Genomic DNA, 12,828 nt, shown 5'->3' on the forward strand with positions numbered 1-12,828 from the left:
CACCTCTTCCCCCACATGCACACGCATTAGGTCTCATCTACCTCTGCTATAGTTAGATATTGGCTTATATTCTGAAGCATGAGGTTTTATATCTGCTCCAAAATGTGTGGACTCCTCCATCTGTGTCTGTATAAAAATGGCAGTGGAACCTCACAGATCTACGCCTTGGTAACCTACACACCTGCAAGACCACAATGCCAAATCCAACTTTACCTATGTATTTAATGGGTCACATCGCTATTGTGTTTGAGCATTTCACAGTCCACTCTCCTCCTTTAAATACTTTTGTTAAAATATTATTCTTTCAAACAAGAAACTGAAACCCAATTCTAACCTCACAGATTTGCTTGTAATCGCACCTTACACCTATATGGAAACACGGATCAAATTAAATGCATGGAACTATCCAGAGTAGTGTCACACTTCACTACTGATTCACAGTACTTTTTATTAGGGCTGTCAAGCAATTAAAAAATTTAATCACACGATTAAAAAATGTAATTGTGATTAATCACACAATCAATCACGTGCAACACCCCTTTGAAATGCTGCGGTGGCATTTCAATGGGGCAGAGCTTCATGGAGCCCGGGACCAGCTGGAGTTCCCAGCTGACCTCGGGCTTCATGAAGCACTGCCCTTTGGAAGCACCGCCGCGGTGTTTCAAAGGGGCAGCTCAAGGTGGAGGCAAGGGTCGTTTAGAGTCCCCAGCTGATCCCCGGCTCCGCTTGTGCTGCCCCTTTAACGGGGCAGCGCATTAGTGTCAAAATGGCACATCAAAAGGGCAGCAGCACAAGCGGAGCTAGGGATCAGCTAGGGACTGATCCCCAGCTCTGCTGCTGCAAAGCCTCTTTTAAGCGCTGGAGCGGCACTTCAAAGGGGCTTTGCGATGCAGAGCTGGGGATCAGCTGGACACTCCAGCTGATCCCTGGCTCTGCTTGCGATGCCCCTTTGAAGTGCCGAAGTGGCACTTGAAAGAGGCAGTGCAGCATTAACATCTGCAATTAACACGTTAATCCTGTCTTGTGTTAATCGCAGGCGTAAACGCAGGTCATTTGACAGTCCTTTTTATTGCCCCCTTCTCTTTTGCACTTGTATGCTGTCCTACCTAAGCCTTGAGCCTGCAGACTTAGACATGTCTTTAACATACACAGTGTGAACAATCCTGAGGCCCTCTTATTGCAGTGAATCAGTGGGACTACACAGTAGGCAAAAAGTTAAGCATGCATGCAAGTCTTTGCTGGATTGGGACCACAGAGAAGAGAGCAAGTCATCTTATGTGTATAAAATGAGGGTGCTATACAAATTGTACATCATAATAAACATTGACAAATAAGAGTAAAGAGAGTGATTTATACATTTTTTAATATTAGAGACTATCACTATGACCATCTACTCTGACCTTCTGCATAAGACAAGCCATAGAATTTCGTCTACCAATTGGACCTCACTGGTCCGGCACTCTCGGGTCCTGAGTGGTCCCAGATGAGGGAATTTTCCGGATCAGGGAGGGTCCCCTGTCTCCTACCCCTGAGCCTTCCACCCCTACCCACTGCTGGCTCCTTTGGCCCTGCTGCTGGCTAGGTGACATGGCTGCCCTGGCCCCACTGCTGATAGTTGTAGCTCTAGCCCCACTGCTGGCATGGCAGCATGTAGACCTGGCCCCTCTGTTGGCTGGCACATGGCCTTGATCAGGCTGCTGACCTGCTGCGGTCCCAGACGCTGGGCTGCTGTGGCCCGGTCTTACTGCTAGACTGGCTGTCATGGCTCTGTCCCCACTGCCAGACCAGCACACAGCCCCATTGGGTTTCCAAGGCATAACCCTGCTGCCAGCCCCGCTATCCCCAGCCTTGTCTTTTACAAGGTTCTCAACTGCTGGGCCTCCTGCCCCAGGGCTCTCTCGTTCAGCAACAATAATTTTGGCTGGTTGTGGACTGATGCTTGTGTAGAACTTTGAATTTCTGCCTCTTTCATGCTGAGGAATAAGCAGCCACAACTGAGATAGCAGGCATTTCAGTTTGGCTCTACAGCAACATCCCAGGGAAGTGCATCAACAGCTGCTCTCCCCCAGGGCTTGGATCTTGGCCCAGATTTAGATAATCCGACAGGATTAGTCAAGGTAACAAATTGATGACAGAACACTTTGACTCACAGGGCACCATAACTGCACTAGGTGAAATATGTAAACAACTAAATGCACAATTTCTAGTGATTGTAAATCATTGATATGGAGCTGATATCGGGGGAATATAGCACTGCAGCTGCAGGATTATCTATGGACAGTACTTTGCTTAAGGCCAAAAAGCACTAGATGATAAAATGTGGGGTACGGGACTCTCTGAAATTCCTTGTAAGATTAATTAGGAAGAATGTATGTACAGATATTTGTAGCCTAATGTAGTGGGGAGGCGGAGGGGAACCAATATATTGACACCTCTTTAGTTCAATGCATATACCCCTTTTGCAACTCAAACAAAAGAAATGAGTGGCTAGATACTTCCTCTGTTGTTTCATGACTATTGTGTGTGAAAGAAAGAGGTGTTTGCCAGTTGCAAGACAAGTTGAAGACACAGGTCCAAATTTTGTTCCCATTTCCACTGGTGCAAATCTGAAGTAACCCCAGCGAAGACAATGGATTAAAAAAAAAGACTCCGGTGATAGACTTGAGCGGGGAAGTCTTGAAGGCAATTAAATTACTTTGTATACCGTAGTGTAAATGAGAGAAGAATCCAGCCCATAACCCTTAAAGACTCCTCTATAATAGTCTATCCTGATTACACACAACTTTATTTAAAACCTGAGGGGTTCAATTAGGTCATAAAATAATTGTTCAATAGGAGCCATAATTATGCTCTGTTGTTTTTTCCAGGTTTAAGACTATATTAAACTAGATATTGTGATATATTCCCCCCTTCACATCTTGAAGGTGCTACTCCATTTGTAGATCAATTGATTACTGGTGATGCTAGGTAGGATTTAGATGCAGCATCTACTTTCAGATGAGTACTAGTAGAGGTCTGAATCAATTAACTCACTCACTGTTGTGTTTATGGTGGTGTTGCAGGCACCAGCATGGCTGGAACAATCTGAACAGTGAGGGTGCTGAAAGGCCCTGAACCAAATGGTAAATTCCATATATAACAGAAACACCACTTCAAGCCAGGTGGTGTGGCAGCACCCTTGTGTGTTGGTTACCTTACTAACGCATGCTGCGGATATGATGCAGCATTAAGCTTTATATTGTATGGGCCATATTTTATTCTGAGCAGAGACCATTTTTCCTGAACCCACTATTTGTGTCTCAAGGGATGGAACTGCAAGGAATTGTGCTCTAATGGTCTTACCGACCTTTTCTTTAAGCAACCGCCTGTGCAAGGCCAGGGTTTGGTTGGCCTCTGAATTGTGCAAGCTCACCAGAACTTTAAACAGGCTTGTGAGGCTTTAGAGGGTCAGGCAGGGTTAGGATTTCAGCAGCAAAGACTGGAGACAGCTCAGGGTAGCTGTTGCCTTCTCCATCTAGTTGCTGCCAGAACAAGATACCATTTAGGAGTGACCTTTGTGGTTAAAAATTAAAACAAAGTTGGGTTCACTCCGTCAAACTTATTTATCCTTCCTCACTGGTAATTGCCATTTGCAGTGACTGACTCAGAAGCAGCTAGAGTTGGGAAAAGTCTTAAACACTTTGGGGCAGTGCCTGCAGGGGTGCCATTCAGGCCAGGTGTATACCTTCCCTGAGTTTTGTACCACATTTGGGTAAAGTTTCCAACAGGAGGGACAATCCTGCCCTTCCTTGCTCCATTGTATCCTGTGCTGCTCCTGCTTCCCCACCATATAGTCACCAGTGGCCATGCTGTTTGGGACAGGGAACCTGCACTGCCTCCTGATTTGCTGTGCAAAGCTGGCCATAGGCTGATGGTGAGTCCCCTTTGTTCTGCCCATCATGTATCCAGGTGGGCAGAGCACATCCCACACTCCAGTCCCTTTCTTGTGGATCTGCCCCCGCTCCCTCGTGCTTACAAAGGACTGAACACATGACTAGTCTCACAACAGCACCCCCTTGGATACATGATGGGCAGAACAGCCTCTCCCTTCATCTTGAGTTCCACCCTTCCTGGTATCAGCCCCTAGCTACTCCTACCCTCCATCCTGAGCAATTTTCAAACTTTCTGAGTTGCACCCTCTCCCTAGACTATAATTTTTAATTGTGGCCCCCTTTTATCTGTATAAAATAGGGTTTCCAGGTGTCTAAGTAGCCCATGGAATCACGATTAAGGTCTCCCTCCTCTATCTGAAGTGCTGCCCCTATGTGACAGTCTTTTTGTTCTATATCTATGCTGTGCCAAGGACAATGGGGCCTTCGTTCACAACTGGGCCTTCTAAGTTCTATGCAATACAAATAATATCAGTGGTGAAAACTGAACTGAGGTTAAAGGCAGGAAAGGCTACAGGTAGGACTGGCACTCCCTTGAGAAATGATTGAATAATTTTAGAGCTAAGGAGCATGAAGCTATTAATCCTTGTCATTTGGAAAATAATTACATTTGGCTTTTCTCCTGACAAATATTCCTTAATTTTTGTTTAGTCTAAGCAACTGAAATAACCGCTACACCAAGCATTGTATTTAAGATAGCTTTTCCCCCTAGCATGCAAGTCACCCTCCTGGAATACTCTAAATTACCTCTGAATTAAAGACAGGTTATCTATCAGTTTGTAATTATATGTATTAACTCAAAAGACTGTACATTGTTCATACATCACTCACAGGAAAAGATTTTCCATGACATAGTTGTAGTCAGGTCGACTGCTGTCTGGCAGGAAACATGCAGCAAACACAATGATGGCATTTAGACCATCACCATAGTATCCTGTGGAACAAACAAAAAGGCATTTGTCTCTCAGTAAATGACTCTTAACAAGATTATCTTTAAAAAAAATTACAGCAGGTCTGAAATAGGGTGTTTTTTTATATATATAATTTTTAAATCTAATGGGAAGCAAGTAAACCCTTTATTTTTTAAGCCCAGTTTTTAAAATCCCAGTTACTTTTGCCTCCAGCAGAGGTGGAAATTTGGTATATTCACAAGGGGAGCATGAGTTGGCATGCACAGAAAGGAACAATAGCTCAGGACAAAAATTAATCGCTGTACTTAAAGAAATGGAAATCACCAGAGCTTTTGACATATCAGCTCGAAGACAAGAAGGCTGAGAGAAATTTAGTTGTGGGGGAGAGGTGATTAGAAGATGATCCTACTCAGGACAACCCTGGCTGAACTTTTCCCTGGATAGGAGTCGTGCAAAAACATTTCTATCCTCAATCTAGTAATGAACACTTGATAAACAGGCTGGGTATGGGACAAAAGAGGAATTCTCTCTGTGCAGCAACTGGAGAAAGGGCACTGACTCTCTTGTTTGTGACAGCTTATACTCAGAGGCCTTGACATGAAGGAATAAGCCTGTCTTCTAAACAGGAATTAGGAGAGAACATTGAATCCCCTCCCCAAGGGTACTTAAATCTGAAAAGACAAAAGAATAAATCTCAAAAGGGAGAGTGACAACTAACATAACCTTCAACAGAGACAATAAGAATGAGATAATATCTTTGCTTGGACCAGTTTCTGTTGATGAGAGAGACAATGTCGCCTTCAGCTAACCATTAATATGAGCTGTATTAGCTGTTTTACATAATGGGATATATTAAGGAACAGGCAGTATTTTTCTCCTCTTCTGTGAACGTTGGGATGGGATTTCCTTGCTTCCATAAATTAGGAGATTTTCAGGGATTCCCTATCTAACTAACACAACGGAGTCTAGCATTAATTCTTTCAACTGTCCCAGGAGCTAGGCATTACCACGACACAATGGCGGGTATTGTCTCACCTTGCAGTTCCCTAGACCTAAGACGATAAGGTGCTGTTGACATTTTAAGCACCTTATCGTTTGATCTGTGAAATTTTCTCTTCTAACATGCACTCTCATAGACAAGAAATGTTCATGAGAGACGGTGGTTCTACCAAAAGTTAGCACAAATTCCTTGCCCATAGTTCAGGGGAAGCAGCCAGAGTGATCACTGAGGAATTTTCCCAGGGGTTGGTGCAAAAGGAAACCTCCTCCCTAGGGCGTAGGGCTGTAGCTACTATCCATTCCTCACCACTCACATTCTGAACCCACCATCCCTCTCAGGAGTATGGCCAGTGAATCAATAAAGTACTGGGTCTATCTAAACTCTGGTGAATGTATTTCTCAAGCACCTCTCTGTGTTATCTAAGCAGGCAAGCCCCACTAGTAGCTCTTGCTCATAGACTCATAGACTTTAAGGTCAGAAGGGACCATTATGATCATCTAGTCTGACCCCCTGCACAGCGCAGGCCACAGAATCTCGCCCACCCCTCTCAGAATAATCCTCTCACCTATGTCTCAGATATTGAAGCCTTCAAATACTTTGAAGGCCCCAACATGTAGAGAGTCCTTCAGCTGTGATCTGTGCCCAATGCTACAGAGGAAGGCGAAAAACCTCCAGGGCCTCTGCCAATCTACCCTGGAGGAAAATTCCTTCCTGACCCCAAATATGGAGATCAGCTAAGCCCTGAGCATGTGGGTAAGACTCACCAGCCAGACACCCAGAAAGTTCCCTATAATGAATGGTCAATTAGTTACCAAGATCATGTTATTTCATCCAACCATCCCCTTATCATAGAATCATAGAACTGGAAGAGACCTCAGAAGGTCGTCAAGTCCAGCCCTCCGCTCTAGGCAGGACCAATCCCATCTAAATCAACCCGGCCAGGGTTTTGTCAAGCCGAGACTTAAACACCTCTAGGGATGGAGACTCCACTACTTCCCTAGGTAACCCATTCCAATGCTTCACTACCCTCCTAGTAAAATAGTTTTTCCTAATATCCAATCTGGACCTCTCCCACCACAACTTGAGACCATTGTTCCTTGTTCTGCCATCTGTCACTACTGAGAACAGCCTCTCTCCATCCTCTTTGGAACCTCCCTTCAGGAAGTTGAAGGCTGCTATCAAGTCCCCCCTTACTCTTCGCTTCTGCAGACTAAACAGACCCAAGTCCCTCAGCCTCTCCTCGTAGGTCATATGCTCCAGACCCCTAATCATTTTGGTTGCCCTCCGCTGGACCCTCTCCAATGCGTCCGCATCCTTTTTGTAGTGGGGGGCCCAGAACTGGACACAGTACTCCAGATGTGGCCTCACCAAAGCCGAATAAAGGGGAATAATGACATCTCTGGATCGAATTGCATATCGACACAAAGGACCATAATGGAGGTGGACTTTGTCTTGATACCAGATTAATTGCTCAGGCTCTCCAAATCCCTCCCAGACATATGCAATAAACTGTGCATCATTTCCACATCCACAATTAGGGGATCTGACTCTTGATAAATAAAGATTGTAATTCCAATGACCTCAGTGGAATCAGGATTTCATTCAATGTTTCTAACTTGGTCAATATAGTGTGGGTGTGTATTGTGGATTCTTATATTTCCTTTATGAGAATTACACTGTTCAATTTTAGCAGCAGTAGTATAGAAAGAAAATCATGCAGTTTCAAGGGGATGGGCTTGAAAATTTAGTTGAGGTTTCCACCTCAGATGTCCTTTGGTTATTTTGCATAAGGAATGACTACATTTGTCACGCCTCTCTGTCTCAAGAATAAGAAGATGCCAGACAAAATTCACCAAGTGTTACACAGCTCGCTCTTGTGGGTGAACGTCATGCACATAGAATCATAGAATCATAGAATAATAGGACTGGAAGGGACCTCAAGAGGTCATCGAGTCCAGCCCCCCGCCCTCAAGGCAGGACCAAGCTCCGTCTACACCATCCCTGACAGATGTCTATCTAACCTGTTCTTAAATATCTCCAGAGAGGGAGATTCCACCACCTCCCTTGGCAATTTATTCCAATATTTGACCACCCTGACAGTTAGGAATTTTTTCTTAATGTCCAATCTAAACCTCCCCTGCTGCACTTTAAGCCCATTACTCCTTGTCCTGTCCTCAGAAACCAAGAGGAACAAATTTTCTCCTCCTTGTGACACCCTTTTAGATATTTATCATAATGTTGATAAAACCAATAGCATCAGCCATGTCAAAGACAAGGTGCTATATCTTAGCACACAACACTCTGGGAAGAATGAAGAAGCAAAACAAAGGGTCAGTTTAACAGCTTATTACCCTGAAGAAAATGGTCACCGATTCCAAAATAAGAACTAGAGGTAAAGCAGGGCGCCTTCTCTTGGAAACAATATTACCATAAATTGCTATCGTGACAGACACTCATTTCTGCTTTTGGCAGCTTGCCAGATTCCATTAGTGTCTTCTAATTTAACTGGATCTTTCATGCAAGAACAGAATGAATAATAAAGTTGAAAGCATGCGGCAAATGAGACAGTTCACACTTGTTACAGACCTGCACACCAACCATCCTTTTTCATTAAAGTTAAGCTATCATTTTTGTAACATTTGCTCAGTGGAGTTGCATTGATGTAAACCTGGTGTAATGAAGAATTAAGACTCAAGGCATCTACATGGTGGGGAAAGGATTAGACCACTTGGCGCTCACTCCTGGAGAACTTATTTTAAATTCTAATTAGTTTATACACAAAGCTAAACTGAGTGGTCTAGTCACCATTGAAAAACTGTCCACATTTACAAAGACATCACAGGACAAGGCAGAGATTAAGACAAAAGGTAATTCCTGCTCAAAAACTAGGTTAACAAGAATTGCAACAGTAGAATTGTGAGAACAAGGGCCTGTTCCAGCTCCCATTTCAAATCAGTCACTTCACTGGCTGATTTTCATTTTAATAAAAAACATTGTAAATGCATACAAGGTCAATTATCTGGAAAGATAGGTGAATGTTTTTGAAGTATATGCATCTAGAGCAATTTATTTGTATATATATATATATATATACACACCTATAAATACCACTAGCAAAATTGCAATTATTCCTGTTTTTCCTTCCTTAATTATATTACCCATGGATATTTCTGAAATAATTCTGGGGTTTCATGAAGTTCATAAGTTTAAATTGTCTTGTTATGATTGAAAACTGCTTTTGTAATGTTAAAATGATTGTATTGACCTATGATTAAACCTTTTGTACATTGGGTGAGTCTCTATGAACTTTATTACACATTGTAGATGATTATATTTGCAGACCAAACCTCAACTGGATGAGGTTCTGTGGCCTGCAGTGTACAAGTGTACATGGTGATCACGACGGGTCCCTTCTGACCTTGAAGTCTATGAGAAACCGATAAAAATCTATAATTCTCTTAACTTCAAAGGAGCTATCCCTGCCTCATAGTAGCTGAGGATCTGGCCCTGGAAACGTAGTGGAAATGACAGCTTCAATTTCATTTACATCATGAATCTGATATATCAATGGAAAGGCATTTTCAATTATTTTAAATTTTCTTATTTTAAGTATCGACAGTAACAAGTCCAATGGGGTAAATAATTTGGGGTAGGCTTAAGCTACAGTCAGAAGACTGGTGACATTTTTAGGTTGTTACAGAACAGCAGGATTGAAGAAAACCAGACCAGACCTTGAATAGAATCTGTGTAACTCAATAGTTTGTGTCTCACCAACAGAAGTTAACCCAATAAAAGATATTTTACCTCACCCACCTTGCCTCTCCAATACTTCAAGTACACAGCTTAAATTAGGTCATGTAATGAGGTCACTTTCCTAGTTAAAGTTGATGGATTGTCTAATATTTACCAAGTAACAGGCCCACTAATGCAAGAGAAGTTACCTCATGGCCCAGCAAATCAAAAAGTCCTGAGGCTCCTGGCCACTGCCATTGCTACTGGGCAGCTCTCATAGTTGGCTGGGGGCAGGCAACGCAATGCACTCCAGGAACTGCAGAGGACTGGCTGCCTCCCAGTTCTGCTCCTTCTACCTGAGGCCCTGCCCCTTCTGGGAGCATGGAGACAGCACCCACTCCACCTTGCCCAGGAACTGAACAATTCTGTCAACCCCCCGCTGGCAGGTTAGAATGCAAGGAGCACAAAATAAAAGATTGGCTCAGGTTGCTGGTGAACAGCTGGCTGCTAATGCTCATGAATGAAAAATAACTTTAGCGGTGTTCCAGGTTCATCAAGGGCACATATGGTGCTGAAGCCCCAGGGAAGCACTGCAAACATTACAGGCATCTTTTCCTTTACCACACATCCTACTTGGGACTACACCTTGGCTCTGGAAAACAGTTGCAGTCATGCACAGAATAAAAGTAGTTTAATGAACCATGCAATGGTATACTTCATTCAGCAAAACTATTATTGCTTTCACCTACACAGTAGATTTTTCACTACAGCTGGCTACAGAAAAACAAAAGCATTCACTCTTTACTGAAAGGGAACTTTATGCTATAACTATCTTGCTGCTAAAAAGACATTTATATTAGTTTGTTTGCTGCTGTTCGAGATACTTGGGTATTCAAAGTACCTGTCATCTCATTTCTACCACTTCCATGTTGGATCAAACATTAGGCCAGACATAGGCAGATCTCCCTTTATGCCAGCTTTACACTTCCAGAAGTCAATAAACTTCAATGGAGTTACTTCTGATTTGTCCCAGTGTAAGTCAGAACAGCATCAGGCTCATTGCCTCGCCCAGAAATAATTCAGCTCCTTTTTGCGCAAAAGCCTCTTGCGCAAAAACGTCCTCTAATTAATTATGCAAATGAATCATGACAATATGCTAATCTGCACTTCATTTGCATAGGCTTTTGCACAGGAGAGGTGCAGTATAGACATAGCCTTAGTTCCTTTGCCTAGGAGGTGCTGTTTCTATACAATTATTCTCCTAAGGGTTTTTTGCCACAGGGAGTAGCTTTGAGTTCCACTGGGGACTCTAAGGCTGTGTCTAGACTACATGGCTCCATCGATGGAGCCATGTAGATTAGGGTTATAGGCAAAGGCAAATGAAGCCACAATTTAAATGATCGCGGCTTCATTTACATTTACATGGCTGCCGCGCTGAGCCGACAAACAGCTGATCAGCTGTTTGTCAGCTCAGCGCGCTAGTCTGGACGCTCCCACGCCGACATCAAAGCCCTTTGTTGGCAGCCCCGTTATTCCTCGTGGGATGAGGTTTACCGGGGCTGCCGACAAAGGGCTTTGATGTCGGCAGGGGAGCGTCCAGACTAGCGCGCTGAGCTGACAAACAGCTGATCAGCTGTTTGTCGGCTCAGCGCGACAGCCATGTAAATGTAAATGAAGCCGCGATCATTTAAATCGCGGCTTCATTTGCCTTTGCCAAAAAAACAAATCTACATGGCTCCGTCGACGGAGCCATGTAGTCTAGACATACCCTAAGTTCCCAGGTGGCAAAAGCAGTTCAGAAGATGTGCTGAGTCAGGGCACCCTATGGTTAACCTGACCACAGAACTCACTAGCATTTTCTGACAATACCACTTATTGTTGGATCTGTGTAAGGGTATGTCTACACTAGCCCCCTAGTTCGAACTAGGGAGGCTAATGTAGGCATTCGAAATTGCAAATGAAGCCCGGGCTTCATTTGCAACTTCGAATGCCTACATTAGCCTCCCTAGTTCGAACTAGGGGGCTAGTGTAGACATACCCTAAGTGGTCTGCTGGACATGAATTTGCAGCTGCTTTTAGCCATCGTAATCTCCTTCCAGGTGAACTTTCAGCAAATGAGGTTTTGCACCCGGGTCTTCGGCAACAGCAGTACAGGCATGAATCTGGCCCCCTAGCTATGATATTTACTCTAATGTGAGGATCTGAACCAATGGGTTGTTTACATCAGTGACTGGAAGGAAGGAATTCAGTTTTCCTACTGCTGGATGAAGCATGGTTTTCACCTCACTCTAAAATGCTATTAGGAGTTCTGTACCTCCATGAGAAATAACTTTTTTGTAAGGCTCAATGACTTTCATATCAATCCTCTGCTCCTGATCTCCAATCACTACCGTTCTCCATAACCTATTGTCTTCTCGCTCTTCTTCAGCAGTGTACTCAGGGATGGATTCAGATTCCTCTTGGAAAACATCCCCAAGGGCTGCTTGACTTTCTGAAAAATAAAACAACAGATATTACTATAGTAGCTGCGTAACCAGAGTGATCCTAATTTGTTCTAGGCTACACTGGTGTAAATTAGTAGAACTCACCATACCCTTAAAGCCAATAAAGTTACTCTGGATTTACAGTGTAATACATGAAAACAGAATCTGACTCTGTAACAGCCACTTGGTCAGACCTGTCTCCCTTTTCCTATTTTGAACATGATAATAATAAACAATCACCCTGCAGAACTGCCTTTATATTTTTCAGGTAATAAAATGCAGCTCTTCAGTGATAAAGGGGCTGCTGGTGCAATAACTGTACCAAAAATGTAAAGTTGTCAGGAAGCAGAATGAGTGGAATTAACAATAGGCCTACATTGTTCTCAACTTTCTTTCCCTTTTATTCAGTGTTCTATTTTGGTCAATGTCAGCTTTCGTTGTTACTGCTGAAGAGGGTTGTCATGCAGTGGTACATAATGATTGGTAGCTTAGGGGGCCGTAGTCAGATCCAAAGCTCACAGGGGACTATGGAGTCTCTCAGCACAGCCCTTCTTGTTTCCTAGTCCCTCTGCTTATGCAATGCTGCCACTGCATTTCTGATGCATTTGGGGAATTCCATACTGGCAAAAGATGCTACAGAATTTAGTTTTAAATCAGAAGAAGATACATTAACAGAGTAACAAAGGACCAGAGTTGGTTTATGATACTCCTGTATGACAAATAATTATAAAACACACATATATCCTTTCGGAAAAGCTGAATGTTTAATGCAA

At 43.4% G+C, this 12,828-nt stretch overlaps 1 protein-coding gene across 2 annotated transcripts in view; it reads right to left on the reverse strand.

Annotated features, from left to right (window-relative positions):
* PRUNE2 (prune homolog 2 with BCH domain) overlaps window positions 1-12,828 on the reverse strand; it is a 75,775-nt gene that overhangs the window by 17,644 nt on the left and 45,303 nt on the right. For both annotated transcript variants that reach the window (XM_006122482.5, XM_089779241.1), the window contains 2 exons: window positions 11,887-12,063; window positions 4,761-4,863 (listed from right to left, as the gene is read on the reverse strand). In XM_006122482.5, coding sequence (XP_006122544.3) covers window positions 4,761-4,863; window positions 11,887-12,063 — 280 coding nt within the window. The remainder of the gene's footprint in view (window positions 1-4,760; window positions 4,864-11,886; window positions 12,064-12,828) is intronic.

This window comes from Pelodiscus sinensis, chromosome 6 (genome assembly GCF_052426305.1).
Source record: "Pelodiscus sinensis isolate ZL-2025 chromosome 6, ASM5242630v1, whole genome shotgun sequence".
NCBI lineage: Eukaryota > Metazoa > Chordata > Testudines > Trionychidae > Pelodiscus > Pelodiscus sinensis.